Source organism: Oncorhynchus clarkii, chromosome 2, assembly GCF_045791955.1.
Source record: "Oncorhynchus clarkii lewisi isolate Uvic-CL-2024 chromosome 2, UVic_Ocla_1.0, whole genome shotgun sequence".
In the NCBI taxonomy this organism is placed as follows: Eukaryota; Metazoa; Chordata; class Actinopteri; order Salmoniformes; family Salmonidae; genus Oncorhynchus; species Oncorhynchus clarkii.
In genome coordinates, this window is record NC_092148.1 from 26,473,974 (window position 1) to 26,499,650 (window position 25,677).

Consider the following 25,677-nt stretch of genomic DNA (forward strand, 5'->3'; position numbering starts at 1 on the left):
AAAACGTAACCAGGTAGGTAGCATATGATCTAAGCTTCACATTCAGAAACTATTTGGGGGTGGGGGGGGGATGGTTCAGGTATGCCATTGTTACAAAATGATCTGCAACCAGGGCTGAATCCAAACCAGCACTTAACTCAAATGATCACTTAGTCTTCGATTGACATCAACGCATGACTGAGGGAAATGTGTTACGAGTTAGGATTCTCCGTTAGTGAATGAGAACACAAAAGATACCTCACAGGGCAGGGGCAGCCAGGTGACCGTCATGTAGCTGTGTAGCAGCTGGAGCTTTGCCTCCAGGGACAGGGTCACACTGAGGGAGGAAGACAGACAGGTCAAAGTTCAAACGTGAAACCGCCTCGTCATGCCCGTAACAGTAACACCATGTTGGGTGAAACATTTAGAGAAAAGGGCTGCTTCCCAGAATATTACATGCATATTTTAGAGAAAGGAAAATAAGAACTAGGCTACATAAGTGATGTCTGGTAACATGTTGGTTATTCAAACTAGGCTAATGGCGTGGCATCTGTTCAAGTCTTGAGCCCCAAACGGCTCAGCTGAAACTATGTAACCTTTCATAATGCAGAAATAGTATACAGTGTCAGATATGTAACCAACATGAATGCATAATTGTGCAGAGCTGAAATACTAACGACCCCATAATGTTTCTATAATCCATTTTCAGACAAACTTCAGAAAGTATTCATACCCTTTGACTTATTCCACATTTTGTTGTGTTTCAGCCTGAATTCAAAATGGATTAAATAATCTCACCCATCTACACACAATACCTCATAACGATATACCACAAGGTTTTAGAAATGTTTGCTAATTTATTGAAAATGAAATACAGAAATAAGTATTCACACCCGAGTCAGTACATGTTAGAGGTTTCCCTCTAGGATTTTGCCTGTGCTTAGCTCAATTCCATATATTTTTTATCCTAAAAAACTCAATAGTCCTTGCCGATGACAAGCATACCCATAACAGGATGCAGCCACCACCATGCTTGAAAATATGACGTGGTACTCAGTGATGTGTTGTGATGAGTCGCCCCAAACATAGCACTTCGAATTCAGGACAAAGTTAATTTCTTCGCAGTTTTACTTTAGTGCCTTACTGCAAACAGCATGCATGTTTTGGGATATTTTATTCTATATTTTTATTCTGTACAGGCATCCTTCTTTTCACTCTGCCATTTAGCTTAGTATAGGGGAGTAGTGCTGAGAAATTGTATGAAAGTTATTATTAATTTTTTTAAATAACTATTTGACCAATGTTGGTTAAATTATTTGAAATAAAAATGTTCATCCCCCTGTGAGCTCAACGCACACATTGCAGTTTCTCTAGAGATAAATCCGATCCAGCCAGAACTGTGCGATGTAGTAGTGAGCTGAAGTTTCCAGCAGACAAATAATTTGGTGCTTAAAATGTGGTAATTAACACACCTGTGTGTTCTTTGACACTATATAAACTAGTCACCCCGCAGTGTTTGTCATTACACGCTGATCAAGACAGCTTGTCTGTCGAAATGTTGGATTTTAGGTTATTAAATTATTGCATTTGAGCTCCTAGAGTCTGGGGCTCTCCTTTCATTTTTCAAGTGTTCTATTCCCTTAGCCAGCACCTCGCCTAAACAGGTGCGAGTTTCTTTCGCCTCTAAATTGATTACAATGATCATAAACCATTGCACATCTACTTGTCGGTCTGTGTTTCTTTCATGCCTGCTACAGAAGAGACAAGAATGCTTGATCGTGAGGGGACATAGAAAGCAGCAGTTGCTTTGCTAGTCATCTCTACCTGAAAATACAGTAAACAGCAGTCATAAAAGTATGCCTTGTTTACTTTGGAGAACTAAAAAAAAAAAAGAAAAAAATGTATTTTTGTCTGACCACTTAGGCAGCAGCTCTACAGAGATGAGGACTTGGAATGAAATAAAGCCATAAAACAAATGTAATATGCACAACTGAAATTTTGAAAGTAATGTGAATAAATTATGGTTAATAAATTAAGCAGTAATGGACAGTCACTACCATCATGGGACTCATTCATTGTTTTATTCTGTGTTACAGCATTCAACCCAAATAACCGAAACTGAAAAACATGATTATTTTTTAATAATCAAACCAAAATGACCTCAAAAGCACCAATCGCTCAGCACTATTGTGTAGTTCTATCACTACTGTCCGAAGTTCTATCACAGCCATTAAACTTTAACTGTTTTAAAGTCACCATTGGCCTCAGTGAAATCCCTGAGCGGTTTACTTCTTCTCCGGCAACAGAGTTAGGAAGGCCGCGTGTATCTTAGTCACTGGGTGTATTGATACACCGTCCTAAGTGTAATTAATAGCATCACCATGCTCAAAGGGGTATTCCATGTCTGCTTATTTTTAATTTAAAAAAATATATCTACCATTAGGCGCTTTCTTTGCGAGGCATTGGAAAACCTCCCTGATCTTTGTGGTTGAATCTGTGTTTGAAATTCACTGCTCGACTTAGAGACCTTACAGATAATTGTATGTGCGGGGTACTGAGATGAGGTAGTCATTCAAAAATCATGTAAACACTATTATTGCAACTTGTGACTTTTGCACATTTTTACTCCTGAACTTATTTAGGCTTACCATAACAAAGGGATTGAATACTTACTGGCTCAAGACATTTCAGCTTTTCATTAATTAGTAAAAATGTCTAAAAAAATTATTCCTCTTTGACATTATGGGGTATTGTGTGTAGGCCAGAGACAAAACCTCAATTGAATCCATTTTAAATTCAGACTGTAACTACAAAATGTGGGGAAAAATCAAGGGGAGTGAATACTTTCTGAAGGCACTGTATTAATTCCATTTAAGTTATTCTTGTACACCATTCCAGTTGAAACAGCAAATCTTAATCCAATGGAATAAATATCCAGCTATTTTTATTTCAGGCTATTTCTGTATTCCCCTTGTTCCAATCATAGAAGGCATTTAGTCCTAATCTCACTCTCACTGACAAGCATTTCTCTAATCTGGTGCAGGGGTCAATCCCTACCCACAGACACTAGGTCCTATGAGGACATAGTGACTGTGTGTGTTTTTGGAGGGGGTAATGCAGAACCAATTCGAAGTGTAATGATTCAGGTCATACCTTGCCAACATGACATTGTCTGTGTCATCCTTGCCCCATTCCCAGTCCTTCCCAGGGTCCACTGCAAAGTGTACAGGCAGCATTTTGTGTTCTGAGTCAGTGAGAGGGATCACAACTGTGGGGGGAGAGGGAGCAAAAATGATCAAAGTCAAATTAAAGGCATTCTTTCATCCAGCAAGTGTCATTCAACTGATTCAAAGTACTAATTAAAGAGGGACTGTAAGGGGGACCCAATTTCACCTCGGTTTTCCTATGCCTCATTAAGAAAATACAACTGAAAAGACAAGATTCGTGTCTTGGAGGCGTACTTTGATGTTGGTCATGGGGTAAATTCATAAACACTGGCAATCTACTCCAATTAGTACTCTGGTTTGAGAGTCCCAGAATGCAGAATAATTGATGAATTTACAAATAACATACACCCAGTTTACATGTTTCTGTAAAAACTGGCAATCTTTTTATTTTTTTATTGTTGCCAGTATGACATTTAGTCACGAACCCTTCTAGATAAGAGAACAGTATAACCAGCTCTTCTAGGGTGAGTAAAATGGTCAGAGGAAGGTGTCTCCTCATTTGTGTCTGGAAGTAGCTAGCAAGCTAGCCAACTTTAGCGTCAGTGTTTGACTGATGTGAAATCAGAATGCTACTCTTCAGTCGGAACGTCAAGTGAGTGTTATTTTACGAACAAACACTGTCAGTCAAGGGAATTACTTGAATTCAAAACCGAACCTTCAAATATTTAAAAGGAAACATCAGAGATGTCACAGGTAGCCCTAATCTCAGACTTTTTCATTTTAGAAAAACATTGACGTCCAAAAATAATATTTTGGGACTATGATTGATGTGCAGTTCCTCCAATTTCCACTTTGGTGAGGTGTAGTCTATTCAAGTGGCCCACTTCACTATGAGACGTGTTGGCGTGTTGTAGTAGGCTGATGATGGATGCGTAACATTACCTTGCTCTTTGGATCCGCCCTTCTGCTCCATGGAGACGAGGGCAGAGAAGTGGGCCTGGTCGTACGCCAGTACTAAGGGCGAGCGATGGCACTTGGCAGCTGGCACCTCCAGGGGCAGATAGATCCCTCCGAATGGGATGGGGGCAAAAGCTGGTAAGGGAAGAAGAATACCGTTTAGCATAAAACATCACATTCCACTACAACACTAAAGTTCATAAAGCACAGCTTATGATGTAAGGCAGCCAATTGGTAATATCAAAATGTATCTTCCTACCCTCTCCTCCAGAGTCCCTGAGCATGGTGTCTGCCACCACTACTATGGGCCTCCTCAGGACATGGGCCAGGACGAACACATGGAACTCCTCCAGACTCTCGTACACAGGCTCCTCTGATGACTCCGTCCTGCACTCAGGAAACACCCAGGAAGTGACATAGGTAGCCACTATCTAACATTTTCCTCTCACTATCTTAAGTCTTCGTTCCAAAACAGAGGCTCATGAAGGGCTGTAACTTCATGTGGTATGCCTCAAACTTAATATAATGGTATACATACTTAACATAAATAATGCGTGTGAGAGATGTCCAAGACAGGTCTTACCCATTGCTGCCATAGTGTATCCTAGGTTCACTGGAGGCCAGTTTAAGCAGCTCATTCCACTCCTTCTGCCACTCCTCCTCTGTGTACACCAGACCAGACTGTGGACACACACACTTCAATACACTGAAATGGAAGTTTGGACTGTAAACAATCCCTTGGACTAAGTTTCACATGGATCCATCCTAGTGAATTCCCCACCTCTTTATTCTGCATGGTCTGCTGCCACCTCCACCTGCGTCTCAGCGACTCCCTCTCCTGGCCGTGGTCCATCAGTGCATATAGAGACTTCCGCAGCATCAGGTCGCGGTCATGAAAGCCCCACATACCTGCACGGCCGTACAGACACATAGTATAAACAACACCATCTCAAAGAAAGGAAAACCAGTGGTTACATCCAAACCTTACTCAAGGCAAAAGGCAAGTTGCTTGATGTGGGAGTTCTGTTCTTAATTAGCCTAAGCTGCCATTATGGGCCTTAGCTTCAGGTATATCACAAATAAAGCCCCATTTCTAAGGATGGATTGCAAGGCATTTTGCATACAATGCTTACACCTCAATTGGGTCCTAATTAATTGCTCTGGGCTAAGCCTCTCCAGCAGGACACTGCCGCTTAGCTATAATGTGTATCACAATTATTCAAGGGCTTACTTTCAGCTAACAATGAAGCTCTCATCATTGGTTGACATAGGAGAGTATGACCTAACACGTTAGATTTGGATCTTGTTTGAAAGGCTATGACACTCACCCAATGACGCTGCATGCAACAGGCAGTTTCCGTCCCCACTCGTTGCCAATGGCAATAGACTCTGACAGTTAGGTCCCACCCGTGTCCACCAATTGAGTCGGCCTTAACGTAAACAGAACAGTCACTCACACTAAAAACAATTCAGAACACACATGTAGTACTGCGAAACTACGGTGTAGACGGTCATCTACACAACACAATTAACAAGATTGCCTCAGAAGTGAATAAAGTCATTTATTTGTAATTAATGGCAGCAGTGGGACCCGTGCAGTTAAACTCACCGGCGTGCTCTAGGGCCACCATCATAGATTGCTCAATGAGGTCCCTCTCGATGAAGCCGCGGAAGTCGTCCCGGTACACAGTGAGGTCGGGCAGCTGGAATGTGCACAGAGGCGTGTCCAGAAGGGGCTCACTACTACAGTTGCCAGTACTGGAGACGTGTGACCGTGCCAGGGACACGATGGTAGAGCTGGCATGGGAGATGCCTCTCGATAGACGCTTCTCTGTGGCTGCAGAGGGAGGTATCACAAAAAAAAGAGGAGTTTAGGTTAATTGTGGGAAGGGGTGGGAAAGAGAAATTGGACAAGGGGAAAGTATACAAGGAAGGCTGACTTGAGAATTGTCAAAAACTAAAAGTGAATTAACAAAAAGAGGGTTCTAGTTTATCACAATGAGGAGAACAAGAGGACAACAGATAAGTGGTTGTGAGTAAGTGGCATTATGCCCAAAATATTATTTTACACTTACCACTGTTCTCACCTTGCAGCACCTCCTCTTGACGGTGCAGAAGGGGCCGCCCCACCCTGGCCATCTCCTTCTCCGGGGCTGAGTACGTCCTCTCCTCAGCAAAAGAGTACGACAGGTTCCCAGCATGCACCTGTCGCAGCTGTTCAAAGTCACTGAGGGCGGCGGTGAGATCCCAGTTCTTCCCTGCAAATGAAAAGGACAAGTCAAACCTGACCGAAAAAGCCAACACATTTTATGAAAGTCAGATCCACACACACACAACAGTCATTAGTTTAAATATTTACCATATGTCAACAGAACCATAGCGACTGTTATCGTATGTAAAGGCCACTGACACTTTCCGTTGCTTGAGTAAATACTTGAATTTTGAGCACGTCTTGTCTCTCACTGCCGTATAGCTACTGCAGTGCATTACATTTTTAACCCATATTCGTATCTGCAACTTGTGCTGCTGCTAGGCAACAAGAGTTGAGTCTCTTCTGGATTTAACTTCCTCCTTTTACATGATAGCTTACCTAACCAACAGCTACCAAAAGCTCTAACTGGGAGGTGCACTGCTCAATTTATACCTCTCACTAGCAGTTGGCCATAAAACCATCTATTTTACCCCAGAATGCCTTGCAACTTACCCTCTAGCAGGTCTCTGGCTAGTCCTGGTTCGGCTCCAGTGGAACGGACAAAGTCGGACAGGACTGCGTCCATATCCAAGGTCATGTGATCATGAATTTACAGGGCGGCGGGGGGCATCAGGGCAGAAAAACACAGGGGATCCGCCCTCCCCAACAAGACCACTGGACCAAGGGGAAGGGGGAGAGGGGCTCTTCAACTTGCCTTACACGTCCAGCCAAACCTGAATAGAATCAAAAATAAGCAAAACGGATGAAAATGTCAACCTGAATTGGCATCAAACTATGATCCATTTGTACAGCATGCAGGTACTGTGGAATGTTATTGGTCCAGGAAAAAGGATTCAAGTGTGTTAAATGTAATCTTATTAACAGCTAACACACATAAAAAAAGATAGAACATAATCCCACTGACCCTTTCATAGTACCCACGTGTAAGCCTGTTTTGGTAAAGGGCAACATCTCTGTGGAAAATAAGTTTCCTGTTGACCCCTATGCCTGGCCACATCTCACTCACCCATGACCACTGTTGTGGTAGGCTGCTCACAGAGCTGTTGAGCAAATTAAAAAAGGTGTTCACATTTGCATTGAATCATAGCAACAAAATAACATGTTGGGATGATGCAAATGGGTCTCTAGGTTGTTTTCTACCTACACAGCACACTCTGAACTACAGTGCACAAAGAAGTCTCATTTAGAGAGTCAGCACACAAAGGGTCTGGTGTACTCAAACAATGACTGGGGTTTAGAAAAAGTCCAAAACTACAGCAATCCATAGGCAATAGAAAGCACATGACTGAAAAGAGGCATAACTAGACCAGGCAAAATGTCATGTTACTATGGTAACCAAGGTTTTTAGAGTAGCAAATAGCAATGATGACCCCCATCTAGACTGGGGAACAATACATGTTCTACAGATGGGCTATTGAAAGGAGAGATGGAGAGGGCAATCGATACAAGTGCAAGGACAAATAGAAATGTCCCTGACAGAAATAAGATAGATGTTGACACTAGAAGCCTCAGTCCATAAGGCAGCTAGTGTTTGGCTGTAGCACTGTGCCAATATGTGACCTATAATACGTCAAAATATAAAACATGTAAACGGTTGGTCCCATGTTTCATGAGCTGAAATAAAAATCCCAGAAATGTTCCATACAAAAACATTATTTCTCAGATTTTGTGCACAAATTTGTTTACTTCCCTGTTTGGGAGCATTTCTCCTTAGCCAAGATAATCCATCCACCTGACAGGTGTGGCATATGAAAAACATAATGCCACAGATGTCTCAAGCTGAGGGAGTGTGCAATTGGCATGCTGACTGTAGGAATGTCCACAAGAGCTGTTGCCAGAGAATTGAATGTCAATGTATCTACCATAAGCTGCCTCCAATGTCGTTGTAGAAACCAGCCTAACGACCGCAGGACCTCCACATTCGGCTTCTTCACCTGCAGTATTGTCTGAGGGGGAGTGGGGGATGCTGAGGAGTATTTATGTCTATAATAATGGCATTTTGTGGGGGGAATCTGATTGACTGGGGCCTGGCTTCCCCCATGGCTACACCCCTGCCAGTCATGTGAAATCCATAGATTAGGGCCAAAATAATTTATTATTTCAATTGACTGATTCCCTTCTATGAACTTCCCTTCTATGAATTCCCTTCTATGTAACTGAGTAAAACCTTTGAAATTGTTGCATGTTGCGTTTAGATTTTTGTTCGGTATAAATATCGGAATTGAGATTATGCTCTCTTTTGATTATGCTCTCTAAAGCAGTACTTCAACATCCTTTGGTAACCTAGGATAGGGTGGGACGATAAGGCCAAATCATTATATCATGGTATTTAAAAATAAAAAAATTGACGGTATGACTGTATTTTATGTTTTTTAATAATAAAAGTTCTAAATTTGCTTTATGAGTAGTGCGTGACCCTAGGGTGGCAACACATACATTCTAGTGATTTCAATGGGGTCTTTTTTTCTCACCTTTATTTAACCAGGAAGGCCAGTTGAGAACAAGTTCTCATTTACAACTGCGACCTAGCAAAGCAGTGTGACAAAAACAACAGAATTACACAAACAACATAGTCTCCATTCTGATTGTTTTACACTGTTCAATTCAACTTCAACCCAAAAAGAAAATCATAACTTTCATCAATTTCAGCATTTGAGATCATTTCTACACTGCCATGTAAGGGCTGCACAGTATGGGCAACCAATGTGGGCCGTATTTTTTAACCAAATGTTGCAATTTTACTTGCAATTTAGAGCAAAACACTTGGGTTAACTGTTGGAATCATGGAAATATAATGTATATTCTAATTATATAGTTGGAATATAATAGTGGGCACTTTAATACAGTGTTGTTTGACGCTGATAGGTGTTTCCTAGGGGACCCTATAATCATTGGCTACATTGAATGATCTCTTAGCTACCTCATGTAGCTAAAATATTCTCGATTTGCGTTCATCTCTTCAATTTCAAAGATACTGTTGCACAAACAACATGCTGATATAGGTCTACACCATCACTGGTTTTATCTAGCTGTATTGCTAATTAGCTTTCGGTTGCTCTTACTCAGTAAATGTATTAGCTAGCTAGCGATTAGCATTAGCGGCTAACAAGATTTAAGAACAACTTGCTAAAAGTGACAACTGCATCATTGTCATCAACATTGTTGCATATGCTGCATTGACCATGCAGACTGGATGCAAGTGTCTTGTGGTCGAGGATAAACAAATGCGCTCCTTGAGTGGTTAGGCTTGTCTGGAAAGTGGCATAGAGAGTGGAGAGAGATGACTCAAGTAGCAAAGTACACTATAAAAATGGACGTTAGACACTACGCATCCCATTTAACAAACCAAACATTCAAATACCGTTATAGAAGGTAAAGTAAAAACCCAACCCGGCCTGTGCATCAATACGGTAGATCGCAAAAAACGGTGAACTGCCCAGCCCTACCATAGCGTACTATATGGTAAAATGTTCCACGTCTCATGTTACAGCTTTGAGGTACTGAAGTTCAAGCTGTGAGTGGACTACCATCCTTGTTACCTGCAGTCATCTAGCCCCACCCATGCCTCAGCTCATCCACCCTCTATTCTTGCCTCAGCTCTGACTCAGTGAATTCTTCACCACCGCACCTGATGAATCATGTTTAAAAAAAACACCCACCCATTTAACACCCATCCCTCTCTCTCGCTCTCCCTCTCTTCTTACAACAAAGGCATACAGGCAGGCAAGATAAGAAAGTCAACAGGACAAAAGGTCTTTCTAAACCAGAGTATTTCCAGTGCCCTCGTTCCAAAGTCGGCCACAAAAAAAAACCTTTACACGGTCTCCAACACACTTGCTGTGTAGAAATGCACTCATATTCACATAGCCTTGATGTGATGTGTATATGTTCACATCGCTTGTACTAGTCTTTTCCCAAAGCAACTGTGGATAGGAGCCAGCCTACCCTTCAACAAAACTATACAGTGCCTTCTGAAAATACTTCCACATTTTGTTACAGCCTTATTCTAAAATTGATTAAACACTTATTTTTTTAAACTCAATCTACACACAATACCCAATAAGGACAAACCAAAAACAGGTTTTTAGAAATGTTTGCTAATTTACAAAAAAAATATATAAAACTGAAATATCAAATCTACACAAGTATTCAGAACCTTTACTAAGCACTTTTGACAGCGATTAGTCTTCTTGGTACGACACTACATGTTAACACATGTATTTGGGGAGTTTCTCCCGTTCTTCTCTGCAGATCCTTTCAAGCTATGTCAGATTGGATGGGGAGCGTTGCTGCACAGCTATTTTCAGCTCTCTCCAGAGATGTTTGATGGGGTTCAAGTCCAGGCTCTGGCTGGGCTACTCAAGCCACTTCTGCATTGTCTTGGCTGTGTGCTTAGAATCGTTGTCCTGTTGGAAGGTGAACCTTCGTCCCAGTCAGAGGTCCTGAGCGCTCTGGAGCAGGTGTTCATCAAGGATCTCTGTACGTTGTTCGGTTCATCTTTCCCTCTATCCTGACTAGTCTCCCAGTCTGTGCCATTGAAATACATCCCCACAGCATAATGCTGCCACCACCATGATCCACCTTAGGGATAGTGCCAGGTTTCCTCCAGACATGATGCTTGGTATTCAGGCCAATCTTGGTTTCATCAAACCAGAGAATCTTCTTTCTCGTTGTCTTTAGGTGCCTATTGGCAAAAGCGGGTTGTCATGTGCCTTTTACTGCGGAGTGGCTTCCGTCTGGCCACACTACCATAAAGGCCTGATTTGTGGAGTGCTGCAGAGATTGTTGTCCTTTTGGAAGGTCCTCCCATCTCCACAGAGGAACTCTAGAGCTCTGTCAGATTGACCAACAGGTTCTTGGTCACTTCCCTGACCAAGGCCCTTCACCCCTGATTGCTCGGTTTGGCCGGGCGACCAGCTCTAGCAAGAGTCTTGGTGGGTCCAAACTTCTTCCATTTAAGAATGGAGGACACTGTGTTCTTGGGGACCGTCAATGCTGCAATTTTTTGGGGGTATCCTTCCCCAGATATGTCGATTGACACAATCCTTTTTGCTCTGACATGCACTGTCAACTGTGGGACCTTATCTAGACAGGTGTGTGCCTTTCTAAATCATGTCCAATCAATAGAATTTACCACAGGTGGACTCCAATCAAGTTGTAGAAACATCTCAAGGTTGATCAATGGAAACAGGATGCACCGGAGCTCAATTTCGAGTCTCATAGCAAAGGGTCTGAATACTTATGTAAATAAGCTATTTCTAAAAACCTGTTTTCACTGTGTCATTGGGGTATTGTGTGTAGATTGCTGAGGATTTTTTATTTTTTTTAATCCATTTTAGAATAAGGCTGTAACGTAACAAAAACTTGGAAAAATTCAAAGGTCTGAATACTTTCCGAAGGCACTGCACTGTACATCTGTTGGCAAGAGGCTGTGTGAGTATACATCATTCAAAAGAGACAGGAGTTGAGTGGACAAGTACTTCTGGCTCTGGTGGTGGGTTAGTGTTTACACTAGTGAGAGAAGCCAGCAGGACAATATCTCCCTAGGCCCTGGCATCCATACAAAGCCTCTTGTTGTGTTGACTTTCCTGCATCTCATAAAGATAACTTTGACATGATTAGTTTGAGAAACACTATTACACCTACTGCTGGGAGTTGAGCGAACTAAGTCCAACAAATAATGATGTATCAACAGACAAGCTAGTGCCAATGCCTGCTGGTAATGTGTCGCTCTGTGGACAGAATGGACCCAACAGACCAGTGAAAGGACTTTGTTATTACCAGCCTCTAACATCATCCATTCCTGTGGACGCACTCAGCTTCTGATGCATCAACCAGCAGGAGTTCTTGACAATGAGGTGAGGGCCACAAAACTAGGGAAGGGTCCCACTAAATTATTAGTTGATGGCTGCTAGGGGTGATTAATCGACAAAGACAAATTGATGTCAATATTGTGTCTGCAAATATTGACAGCAATGTAAGAGAACAGGGGTTGAAACTAAGTCAGAATTTCCCAAAAATAGTTTCAATCCTGTTTAGGTTATGTGAGAGACACCCAAGCGATGACCTGACTAGCATAATGGCCCTGCTGCCAGCACAGAGCAGTCAGTGATGTGTGCAGGCCAGCTAGGCTTTTGTCTGAGAGGTTACATAATGGAAGCTGCTGCTAGCACGTGGGTGCTGACCCTGGGAGAGGCCTGGATCACTGAAGCAGACATGAAGAGGTCACCACGGCCGGCTGCAGCCATTGTGTGGGCCCGTGGAAGATTCATGGAGGTAAACAAGGGATGGAGAGACAACCTCCATTACAGTATAGGCTTCCAGCAGTGAAACTGCAGGCTAACCAAAACAGAGGTCTGGACAGAGGTCTGGAGAAGTCTAATTTAAGCATGTGAAGAACAGACCTACTGCAAGTGACTTAGGAGAAACGAGAGTTGAGTGTAAGCACAGGCAATGCGGTGCTAATCTGACTTTGACTAACAGGTTAGTAGAAAGCTAATGTCAGCAACCCAGAACCTCTGGCCAGCTACTCCATCAAGTTCTGGGTGGAGGACGGGGAGATGTTGGACTAGTGCGAGAAGCGGATCCTGTTTGGCAGCTTCTCACCCCAACCTCACTCTCGCTCTGCAAGCCTTGGAAAGTCTATGGGCCAAATACACCCCCCATTCTGAAATTCAAAATAATGCATGGGCAGGTGTAGGTGAACCCCCTCAAAAATCGTGATTCTTCCAAACAAACAAGTACACAAAAAAAGCACAACAGAAGAATGTTCCACACTATCCGTCATATCCCAGTCTCCTGACAGACATTTGAAATGTTTGTTGTCACGAGACTAGTACAAACCTAAAAATCAAACACTGAATCAAAAGAATATAGAAAAAAAAGATAGTGCTGCTTGACACATTTTGAATGATAAATTGGACTCAAAAGGGGCATGGCCTGAAATCAAAACACTAAATTATTAGTCACTGAAACAGCAGAGTAGTTTGGAGCCATGTTGGTCTAACACACAGCTACATAACCTGGGGTGTGAGCCAGCTAAAACAAGAGAGCTGCCACCCCAGCAGCTGAGATCCACAGAAGAATACTAGAGATATCATTCCAAACAGGAATAGGTCTATAGAACCATTGCTTTAAAATTAATCAGATATTATAGGAAGTGATCTAGCCTAAGATAAATGTTTAGCACAACAAGACCGAGAAAGACTAGGTTATAGCCTAGTTATTAAGGGCGGGACTGCTCCAAATGCTTTGTCATGTCACATTGTGTAATCATGTAAGGTCACTCAATATGACCTACATTACTTAAGTAGGCTTACACCAAGACCTACATGTGTTTTTGCACTTGCTCCACTATAGGCCTAGTACTAGGAAAACTTGCCTATCTAGGCCTACAAGACATCTTGCTCCACCAACTTCCATCAAGCCTGGACAAGAAATTAGGTCCAGCTGTACAGGCACTCTTTCATGATAAATCTGCATTGCCTGTGGTAGCGCACAGGGGGAGCATCAAAAACTGGTAGGCCTACTGCTAAGAAAGATGCACAGGTCTGGAATAACTGATATTTCAGAATTTTGGTGACCTCTGCCAACCCTTCACATATTCCCTTCCCTTCACATATTCGTGTTCGCCTTGTGTGTGTTTTCCCACGTGACAAGCGTTCGTACATAACTTGAAACAGTCTAACCAGGTATTGTGTCTTGTAGTTGCCTAGGCTAGTTAGTGCTAGCCAACTTCTTTCACCAATTAGCAGGCTGGTGTGCAACTGTGGCAAAATTGGTTTGACATTGGATAGCCTATTTCTGGGGCTAGTTAAGCACCATCAATAGATTGTGCAATGTAAATGGGACAATATTTTCATGTTGCAATCTTTTAGTTGTCTCATTAAAATACCTCAATATTTGTATATGCACTTTTACAATCTATAGTACGTTTGAGGTTAAGTCATTGAAATTGGGAGCTACTGACATTAAAATATTGTCCCATGTAGGCCTACATTGTGTAATTTACTGATATCCCTATGGGGCTAGTTGGGAACTATCCAATGTGAAACCAATTTGACCACGGACAATACGATGGGGTCGCGTGCAGCTACGCATTCCGAATTGAGGTTTCACTTGGGTGCTGCCAGCTGTGGACAGGATTTAAATAAACTTAACCCAAGGAAAACTGTTACAGTACCCTTTATTCAATTGTTTTTCTTTAAAACTCACAAATCTCAGCTTTGGACAAGACTGACTATATGACCAAATGAGAATTATCTTTTTAAGGGCAGTCATTCGTTAGAGTCAGCCCTCTATGCATCCTTACAAAATGAGAGGGATCTGCACTTCCAGTGAAGGGGGAGCAGGGTTGTTGGATGTCACTAGTGCACAGCAGAAGGACTTGCCATTTCATGTTTGGCCCACTAAGTCATTCATCATGTGAAAAATGAACCTCACTTTACAGTCGAGAGGGAGAGCAGCTAAAGCCTGAGGCCCAATATGAAAACGGTAGGGCTAGCCACTGTACCTGAAGATACTCGGGATTTACAATTACATTGTTCCATTGTTATCAACATATCGCCTTAAGTCAGCCTTTTCCAAAGATGGACAATTGGGTTGTTCTATTCCCATTTCATCCTCAGTCAGGACAAGATGGATGACCACATCTCTAAATGTGTCAGTTCTATTTTAGTTTAAATCAACATTTCCCTGTGATCTCAGTGAGTGTGAAACACCCTCTCACCACTCAAAAATCACGAGTGATAATATAGAAGGGCTGATAAGACAACAGAGGCCATGTGAGTTGCGTCAGCGATGATAAATGTTGCCCAGTGGTAGGCCCATACCCCTGGGCTGGAGGAAAGGTGAAGAGGGGTTAGGAAGTGGCACAGTAGTCCGAGGCACAGCAGCTCAGAGATGGCCAAAAACGCTGGAACAACAGCTTAAGCTATTTGGTTAGACTGATTTATGAACTTTATGAAGTGGCATACTAGACTGTCAACTATAGCCTGATAAGCTATTACTGTACTTGGAAACCCTGTATCGCATATAAGGCTAGCCTAATCACAGCTTTAAAAGAAAGAGCAAAATCGTATGAGCATGTAATAGCCCCAAGCCTTCCTTGTTATGTACTAATAATCCCTCATTCTCAGCAAGTCAAATGTACCAGGGATCAGTCAGAAATAGGATCAAGAGATCATAAAGTGACTAAACAGAGTACAGACGCTTCACAACTAGAGGAAGTCAAACAATGGTGTGATTACTGACTGAAGCTGAGCCCACTAGCTCATTACATAACTGCACCGCTACGTCTGAGGAGGCCGAGCTTGTCTGGCGGAGGAATGAAGTCAAATCAAGCCCATTTACCCAGTTCCTCCTGAGCTTCAGAATACTGCAACTACAGCTAAGCATACCGCACAGCAGCAACGGTCTTTGCTGTACAAGTCAGCATAACGCAGCTCAACTGAAGTAACCTACTTCTTGCTTTGAATAGCTGCAGAAACATAAAAGGCAGGAGCCCTGGACAAAGAAGCACAGCCCAAGACCATAGGCTACACACTACAAGGCAACGAATCGCAGGACATCATAAGAGACAGAGCTGTCCAACATTAGCCCAATGTCATGCTACGCTAAGCATCGTAACACCATGGGAGTCAACACAATGCAAATCATTGAGTGCCCATTAAACATGGCGCAGGAACACAGCAATATCTGTGACCAGATAGGAGCCGAGAAGACACAAGCCCATACTGTAGTTTCTGTTCCACATCTCTCCTTTACAATAATCTATTTTTTAAATATGAAATACTCCTGTTCTGCTAGCAAATTGGTGTATTACTAATGGTACCGTCAATGTTTTGTCCGTTTGGTTAAGTAAATGTGCTTAAAACCAGTTCAGGTGGCGAGACTAATGTCTTCAATTTTCAATGCCTTCCAGCTCTTAGGCAAATCAATATTTAATTGGATTTGGACCATTTTCTCTGGTCAAAGAACATTTGTATAAGCTGGTCATTGGAGAAAAATCTATGAAATGCACAATTTGAGCTGAGACATTTTCTGAGATGTCAGCCAATTGAACCATGAAAACTACTGATTTGAGTTTATTAGTGAAAAATTGGTTTTCCATAGCAAAGCAAGTTTTAGTTGGTGTTGATGGCACATACAATACAAACCGTCATTCTGTTACCAAACTTTGCATCTGCTCTATTCTCCCTTCTCCAAATCGAGATCTCAAAATATGGTAATGCAACAACAGGCACAAGAGTTCGGGTAAACAAAGGGTTGTTACTTGTTTTCCCTTCGAATTAGGCCTGGTCTTTTGGTCATCATCTATTCATTCATGAACTCAGAGATTCCAGTCTTGATCAAGGCTTGGACACCAGCTGAGGTAAGCTGTGCAACTGAATACAAAGGCACACTGCTCATGCGCTAACTGAAAGAGAAAAGGGGGAGAAAGAGATAGAGCTGATGTCAGAGATTCCATGGGATGACCACCCTCAGAGAGGGCATGTTGCTGGAGCCAGGGCTTAGAGATTTCCAGTCATCACCCAAAAAACTGCCCCTTTCACCCTTCCTCTCGTCCACACACACCTGGCTCAGCTCGTCAGCACCAACTCTTTAGCCCCCAAAATGCCTCATAAAACTTGTCCATAGCAGACTAAGCAATATTAGCATACATCATTTAATCTATTTTGTAAGAACATAGCTAGAAGTTCACATCAACAACATCCCATCTGAAGGAGGCTACAAAACAAAGTGGCATCAAACATTGAATGGCATAAGGGGATCCCACATGTTGTCTAAGCCTGCTGTAAGCATTCAGTAACGCTTGATCCCAGTCTTCCCTCACTCCTTAAATACTCAAGCTTCTCATTCCATGTGATAGCTAACTGTCGACCCTGTATGTTCTACTGTGAAAAAAAGGAGACTTTACGTTTGTACGGTTTGTTACCACAGCTAGAAACGCATGCAGAAAGCCAGCCCCTTATCTGCAAGGTGCCAAAATTACAAGACTTTTCACAGCCTAAAAATACCCCTCCATAATCATGAAACAAACGTATCACGTCCCCACTGTGCAAAGTTTTTAAACAGCAGACAACTGAAAGAAAACAGAGGCGGGGAAACAGACGAAAAGTTCCGGCGAGCAAACAAGACAGCTAAGCTATGTCTGCAAGTGTCATGGCTCGGAAGCTTGTCTACAAGAAACACAAAACATCCCTGACAGGCTCCTGCTCGCTCTCTCCGGTGCATCTGCTGAACTTCAATGAGTAAATATGTTATGCCACCAGTAAGGTGTGCAGTGTTCTCTGACAGTGTAGGACTAGCTACTGCAGGCTTTTCAGTAGCAACTCGCAGTGTAGGCTAACTCCAGTAGGGTACAGAAGGGTTAGGGTGCCTGGTAGTCAGTAATTTTTTGGGCAGACAGAGGCACGGTTTCCTCGTTGACATGCATGGCAGTAACTGCCAAGTTCAAGCAGTTCAAATGTGCAGAGTAATAGCTTTCCAGATAAACTGTTTATCAAAGTGTCTGAGAGCTGACGTCATGGCTAAGCCAAGCATTTTGTGGCCGAGGTCTCAACAAAGTTTCACTTACCCACAAACGGTCTTCCTCAAGTGAGGAAAAGGATGTCTTAACTCCTCCCCCCAGTTCACGATTGGTGGTGGGGGTCATGTGCATATGGCATGGAGTATTTCAGAACAGCCTGTTCTCTCCTCTCCTGCCACCATGCTCCATTGGGCACTTTATTACAGCTGCCCAGTGCCTGTCTTTAGAGGTAACCCTGCCCTGTGCACAGGGCCTGTCGCTGTAGTCAGACTCAGTCATCAACAGTGAAGCAGTGCTAATTAACAGCCGCAGATGGCTTCAGATGGGGATGTGGGATGCCGAGGCAGCAGCCAACAGTACTGACGCCCCTGACATATCCTCCGACCAGTGCTGTGTGCCATGCAGTGTCGTGCCATGCAGTGTCATGCCACACCGTGCCATGCGGTGCTGATCCATGCCATATTGTGCCTTGCTGTGCCATGTAGCAACCTGTGAGGACACAGGGGTAGTTCACAGAGAATGGTCGCAGAAAGAGAGCAACAGGACAATTTACGAGGGCATGTTTGATTTGTGTGTTGTAATGAGACTAGGCCTACACTTTGACCCCATCTGCTTACATGTCAATGCTCTTCAATGCTGTGGATAAACAAAATAATATAGCTTGATTCTATCAGTTGCAGAGTGCGAGCAGAGCGCTGCTATGCCAATGAAGGACTGCAGCAGAATTGTTTAGCTGGACTCAGGGAACAATCTGCCCTGGTTTCAGTATTACCGGAGAACTGCCAACCTAAACTCAGCACACCGTGGGCGGTAACTCCTCATACGGCACTAGCTGCTTTTTATTGATGTCTTTGTGCAGAAATGCCAGCTTCTGCATCGTCCGTGCATTAAGGCACGGGGGGGGGGGGGTATATGGCCAATATACATGGCCAATATACATGGTTAAGGGCTGTTCTTAGGCACGACACATCGCGAAGTGTCTGAACACAGCCCTTAGCCATGGTATATTAGCCATATACCACAAACCCCCGAGGTGCCCTATTGCTATTATAAACCGGTTACCATTGTATTGGGAGCAGTAAAAATGTAATGTTTTGTCATACCCTTGGTACGATATACCACGGCTGTCAGCCAATCCACATTCAGGGCTCCTCTAACCACCCAGTTTATAAAAGCAATTAAACCCTATTGGGTAGGGCAGTAAGAGGCATGAGACTGAATTTTAAAATGTTGACCAATATTTGCTTTCCCCAGTAGCTTAACATGCAAAGGCCATCAATGTGTTGTAGATGCCAATGAGACTTCACAAAAACATGGTTTGTTGTGGGTATAGAACAATGAGCTAAGGCTTACATAACTCACATTTAAAAGGGTGGGAGTTAGCTCCTTCACGCATATCGGATATTTCTTAGAAGCAAACCTGCATCTTTGGCTGCACTGCTCTGTGGAAACAACCACAGGACTAAACAAGAACAGTACACATCCTGACCATATTACAAAACCTGTAAATTAAGTCAAAAATTCTATAATAGATTTGTTATGTATATATATTTTTGAGGCAACAACAACCTTCTTGTACAAAAAACACTGAATACAAAGGTCTTGATATTTTCAATTGTTCAAAGACCTACTACCATTATGATCAGAATGGGCAATATCGAAGTTAATATCTTGAATTTTAAGTCTCCCATTGACATTAGCCTAAATGATGATTAATGCCGAGTTGCACCTGTGGATCTCATGTCAGAATACTGTCAGCCCAAAATGAATGGTAAATTATCTGTTTGGCTGTGATAGAATTAACTTATTTTCAACATCGGGTAGGCCCATCCTATGTATGTGCAAGGTCCTACCGAACCTGTAAGCAGTCCGTGGCTAGGCTAACGGCAGCGGTTAAACAAGCATTAGCAGTGACAGGCCTGGGCATTAATGCTCATGTGAATCGCCACGTGGTGCTGGCTTAGCAGTCAAGGCAGTGCGGTGGCTTTACGTCACCCTGGGCGAGAGGCTCCTCTCCTGCGGGGATAGGATTACTGCTGTTCTGTCTTGGATCTAGAGTGGAGAGAGTGGGAAGGACTGCTGTTGTGTTGTAGAGGCAGGGTGAGGAACCAGCGGCCCTGTGATCTTACCATGGCTTCCTTCCGGGTAGAGGGCCCAGTCATGGGGGTTTGTAGATCTTTTTTTATGTGAGAGGGCAAGCGATTAGCCTCTGTACCCATTCACCCCTCTATTTGGCTATACCCAACAACCTTTTGACCCGGTTGGCACATCCGTAGAGCGATGCTGAGATAATATTGGGGATGCTTCAGAAAAGCAAAACTGTGAGCATGTGTCCCATTGTTTTATATCAGAACTCAATGTTTTCAACATCCTTCAATCATACCACAGTGATGCCTCTGAAAAGAGTTGGCATAGCAAAGTTGAGTACAAAACCCCCACATAAAATGGTCAAATAACCAGTCAGAGTATCCCAAAGCATTGGGCACCCAGTCTCTGGTTGAACACAAAGGAGGTAGGTACTAGGTAGGGACTTGGGGAGAGGCCGGGGTGTGATTGCTGATGCATGGTTTTGAAGGCCTCGCCACCCTGACACAAACAGCCCTGGCTGCTGTGTCAAATGGCTGGCTGGCATCCAGGCACGCAGGGGAGGGTGGGGCTGAACAGGGTTTTTATGAGTCGCAGTCTGGGTGCACAGGATCTCAGAGACAAGCTTCCTATTGATCGCCCCTCTGCTGAGGAATCATGGGGATGTTTTTTCTTCCAAAGCACATCTGGTACAGTCTTGTCTGGGCCATGATGTGTGCTGGCAAACAAGGATGCAGGGGTGCATGGTGGTGGAATTCTAGAAGTCTCACATGTCATGGTTATAAAGTCTTATGAAAATGTATGGAGCAGACTATATGTGCTGTGTAAAGCAGTAATTGTGACCACCAGAGCGAACCTGAAGAATAAATCATAGTCGCCTAATTAGAGAATTTCTTCACGAAGGGGGGCAGGATGTGTCCATTCATGTTAACGTTTACATTTGACATTTTAGTAATTTAGCAGACACTCTTATCCAGAGCGAATTAAAAGTTAGTGCATTCATCTTAAGGTAGCTAGGTGAGATACCCACAAACAATATTGCAGTCATAGTAAGCAACTAGGCCTATGTAATCTCAGTTAACCCAGAACTAAAGTCATGGTGGAATTGGTCAGCTGCTCAATTAAGTTCTCCCAAAATGATGAATTTCCCATGTAGGCCACCTCTACCCTGTTATTTTCAGGAGTCCAGGTTAACTTTGGTAACCCAAGGTCTGACCTCCTTGATGACAGCAACGAAATGCCTATGTTGGCTGGAACATTAAGCTGGCAACAACCAGGGTTGAAGGGGTGACTCCTGCATGCATGGGGATACTAAAAGCCTAGATCTGCATTGCATACCCTGTAGCATTTGGTCGTGGTAGGACAAATTACAATCCTTGAACACAGAGGCAATAAGAGACGCAGAGTCATGCAGTTGTCCCACTAACCTGGAGAAGCATTCAACTATTTACTTATTAATCTGACCTTGTTTGTGGGGGTAGAGGGATCCTATGGGAATAGTTTTAATCTACATGGGCCTGGCACTGAAGCTGACACTGGATCCTTGCAACACACTCTTACTGAACAGCTGTTTGGGGGAGCCCAGCGAGAGACCACTTTAAAATTGTATCTCTAGACTAGGTGTTGCTGCGGCAGCAGGGTTCCACACTGAAATATAATATTCAGTCTCTCCTACCCCACAGAGACAGTTATGATGGCTAAAGCCAACCAACACAATGGTAGGCTAAATGCCTGTGTGAGAGAGAGATGAAGAGGGGGTTTAGCCTTAACTCATAACTTCACATATGTAACACTTCAGAGCATTTATAAACTGTACAGTGACAAATCATTTAGACTAGAGCTTTGAGAGAGTGCTAGATAAGGAGAGTGGAAAGAGGGAAAGGATCCTAAAGGACAAATGGATGGACTCTGGGTTTTTCTCTCCACAGAACTGTTCGAATAAGACATGAGTGCTCACAAGGGAAATGCACACAGATCTGTCATGTGTGGATGACTTCACTGTGTGTCACACATAGGCTAAAGGACACCAATAAACTAGACAAGCACACCCTGAAAACTTCCACAATGCTCAACTGGTGATAAAACATAGAAGCGAATTATGACATCACCAGGTCAATAGGATAATCCCTTGCCTTTATGGATTATGGTGATAATGCTCTCTGTCAGTGTCATATTTCTCCCACCTGTGATTCAGCCAGCCATCCAGTTTGACAAAGTGTAGTGTTTATAAATCTCTAGGAAATTTAGAATAAACAAAAAAAAACATTTGAATGTTGGTGGAGAAGCATGAAAAATTGCTAATTAAGCCATGAACCACAGATTTTCCATGTTTCATTGTCAAGTGTCAAAGGGCTCTATGCAAAACAACTAGTGATCACTGTCAAAAAAATGCCTTCAGAACACCATTTTGTTCTATGTGATGCTGTTGTTTTTAATTGTTTTTTTGGTGTAACATATTTGACATTTACTGCTGGATTAAAACAGTCATTCACAATGTCTTAGTTGTACTAGAGAATCTCAATATCACAGAGTGACACTATACAGTCTCCCCAAAAGATGGTCTCAGGTGTTCTGTGTGACGCTGTATGATCAATGCGTTCCTTGAAAAAGGGAAGACTTGTGTAACGAAGCCTGACGATGCAAACTTGCACTCACACCCTAGCAGTCTGCTCACTGGGGAACACTCCTCTTGCCAGTTAGCTCATCCATTTTGCCTTTCAAGCATCCCCCTGCATTGCCATTGAAATGAGTAGAGGTGGGAGGGCTAGATGCATTTCTTCCTCCCACTGCAATAATAGATCCCTCAGAATTTCACTGTGCTTGTGCGCTCCCTCTGAATTCTACTTGTACTACTATAAAAAGGCCTTTGCTGCATTTGTCCCTTTTGTTTCCTTTCTCTCCCCAAGCGGTAGGCTCGATCGACTAGTGTTTTAATGCAAATGGTCACAACTTGAAAGACAACCACATGGTCTTGAGTGAGAATTTTCTTGCCAAATCACAGATATCATAACAACTCCCAAAATGATGCTTCATCTGGCAATGATCATGGTATGGTATAATGCATAGCGTACTTGTAGTGGGTGTAAGACACACATGGGTTCAGGTCGAAGTGCATACAAACAGCAGTCAGAAAGCTGCAGGGAAGGTAGAGTTGCTAAGGTTTAAACTACCCTCATTTCTTCTAACAATGTGCCTTCTTTACATAATGAATCAGAGAGAAGGCCGTGTAAGCCTAAGAAGTGAAGAGCATGTATCTGTCCTACTTTTATGTTGCAGGATGGCTGCCTATACTAGACTACAAGCAAACAAAATCAATTGTAAATAAAGAGCTGAATAATTCAAGTCAAAGTGTAATGCTACCCTTTCATTGTAGTGGTGTTGGCAATGGCGCAATGCATAGTTTACATAATGAAGAGAGGTCTTTACATAAACATATACACTGTGGAGCTGCCAAAGCCTATGTCACTGGTTTCAATCGACCCACTGAAATGTATTGTCAATGTTTTACAATTAACTAAGCAATAGCCTAAATACAGGCCATCATTAAACTCTGGGGCAAATAACTATAAAGCAGGAGTCCCTTGTATTGATATAACATTTGATACTCTCTGCATGTCTATGGGTTTACTTTAAAACGTTAATTATAGCAAGCAACAGGGCTACGATTTGCTGAATATTTCACCAACAATTGACTGACAGAGGCCTCCCGTTTGAAGTTGCTCATTCCTTAAATGGATTCATAGACCTAACGTTAGATGGGGAGAGAATGATAGAAGGCTAGTTGTATGAGGGTACAAGGAGAGAGTATAATGGCTAACTAATCAGCTAACGTTAACTAGTTAGCCCAAGAATGTAACGTTACTAAAGGAGCCGACTGGTATGTGTAAGTCGTCTATGAATGGGCTAAGCGTTAGCTAGCTAAATTTGTTAACGAACTTAACGTTAGTTAACTAAGCATAGTACATATTCGTCCTATCCTTCTCTGACTAACTAGGCAGATGGGCAAGAAAGAAAACTAGCCAGCTAGCTAACGTTAATGTTAGCAAAGTTATCCTGCACATAGTTAACTAACGCTAGCTAGCAAGGCACAGTAACCGAAGCAACATTGTTAACGCGACATATTGCTAGCTAGCCCGTTACTAACGCAAGTTACGTTGATAAGTCTAGCTAGCTAGTAGCTAAATGGGTTATAAGGCTGGGCTGACTAGCTAACGTTAGCTAGGTAACTTAGTTAGATAGTTCATGTTTTATCCGTCTAGGAGTCTCCCACTTAAAACTTCCCATTTAATGAGTTAGCGAGCTAGTTCCTTCCAACTCAACAAAAAGGTTAATACAAAGCCAGCTACGGGTCGTCCTGTCCAAAATGTTGCCAGCTAGCTATAATGTTACAAGCTAAAGTCGTTAGCAAGGATAGCTAGCTAGCAGTTGAGTGTCCCTTGTCTGCTTACCTTGAGCGGCTTCGCAGATATTTATTTCATCGTCCCATAATGGTCCTCCTCTCGACAAATATTGTGAAAACCAAGTTTATTAGACCAGTTTTTCCTGACTTTGAGCTAATACGGAGGTTGCAGTCTACAATTAATCCAAAACAAGACTCAACGACAAAGTAGTTTCTTACTAACAACAACAATGTCAACCAAGGCGCTTCTGAGTCGGGCCAGCTGAGGTAGCCAAATGATGTCGACTGCCAATCGCAAAACAGACTGATGTTGACTGACAATCCAAAACACCAATGACCACACGATATTTTTTGACTGAAACGTCCCAGTGTAGCTAACGTCAAATGGAAAAGGGAGAGTGGGGGAACCTTCATACGCCGATTGGCTGCAGAGAAAGGAGAGGCAGGCAATCGATTCAAGGCTCGGGATGGGACGGGAACTGTTCCTTCGATGAGGTCATCTGGGTGATGTAGCTAATGTGCAAACTTGTGCCTTCAGAAAGTATTTATACCCCTTGACCTATTCCACATTTTGTTGTGTTACAGCATGAATTGGGTTGACTCTGGGCCAAGAGTGTGGTGGAGATTGAGGTTCACTAGAATAAGGATAATTAAGGGAACGTTTCTGTCAGCAAAGAGCCACAAAGCCAAAGTCTCACCTCCCTAAATGGCCTCCCATCGCTCAGCAATCAGATAACTGTATTCTACATACTAAACAGGACATATTTGGGAAAGGTCTTTTGTAGCAGAAGGAAAAGTAATGTGCATGATCAAAACTCTTCAAAACAGGGGTTTGGCTCAGATTTTCAATAGCCTAGTAAAGTTGTTTAAAATGTTAAAATTTCATTTATCTTCAATATTTATAGAGTAATGTTGAAAACTAAAGATATGTGTGATTATAATACTTTATGACTATATATTTGTAAAAAAATATCTCCCTTTTTATGAACTCTAAATATACAAAAAAAAGTATTCATTTTATGAATTGAACATACTAAAACCTACATTAGATATATAAAATCAGTATTTTTTTACAAAAACACAGCTAATTCTAAACGGATTTTTAAAAAAAATTCTCACCTATGTACACACAATACCCCATAAATGACAAAGTGTAAACCTGTTTTTAGAAATGTTTGCAAATGTATTGAAAATGAAATACATTAATATATCATTTAAATAAGTATTCACACCCCTTTTCTATGCTCCAAATTGAGCTCAGGCGCATCCAATTTCCTTTGATCATCCTTGAGATATCACTTCAACTTGAATGGAGTCTACCTGTGGCCAATTAAATTGTTTGGACAGG

General features: G+C 42.5%; 1 protein-coding gene across 2 annotated transcripts in view; it reads right to left on the bottom strand.

Moving 5' to 3' along the window:
- LOC139365230 (OTU domain-containing protein 7B-like) overlaps positions 1-24,583 on the bottom strand; it is a 30,411-nt gene extending 5,828 nt beyond the window's left edge. Inside the window, exons 1-11 of one of the 2 annotated variants that reach the window (XM_071102740.1) lie at positions 24,379-24,583; positions 6,808-7,028; positions 6,191-6,361; positions 5,713-5,940; positions 5,432-5,533; positions 4,885-5,012; positions 4,687-4,784; positions 4,363-4,490; positions 4,089-4,238; positions 3,133-3,247; positions 238-316 (exon numbers count right to left, since the gene is read on the bottom strand). In XM_071102740.1, coding sequence (XP_070958841.1) covers positions 238-316; positions 3,133-3,247; positions 4,089-4,238; positions 4,363-4,490; positions 4,687-4,784; positions 4,885-5,012; positions 5,432-5,533; positions 5,713-5,940; positions 6,191-6,361; positions 6,808-6,892 — 1,284 coding nt within the window. In that variant the 5' untranslated portion in view covers positions 6,893-7,028; positions 24,379-24,583. Of the gene's footprint in view, positions 1-237; positions 317-3,132; positions 3,248-4,088; positions 4,239-4,362; positions 4,491-4,686; positions 4,785-4,884; positions 5,013-5,431; positions 5,534-5,712; positions 5,941-6,178; positions 6,362-6,807; positions 7,029-24,378 lie in introns of both variants that reach the window. The other variant, XM_071102733.1, reaches the window with a different exon arrangement.
- Between the last annotated feature and the right edge of the window lie 1,094 nt (positions 24,584-25,677).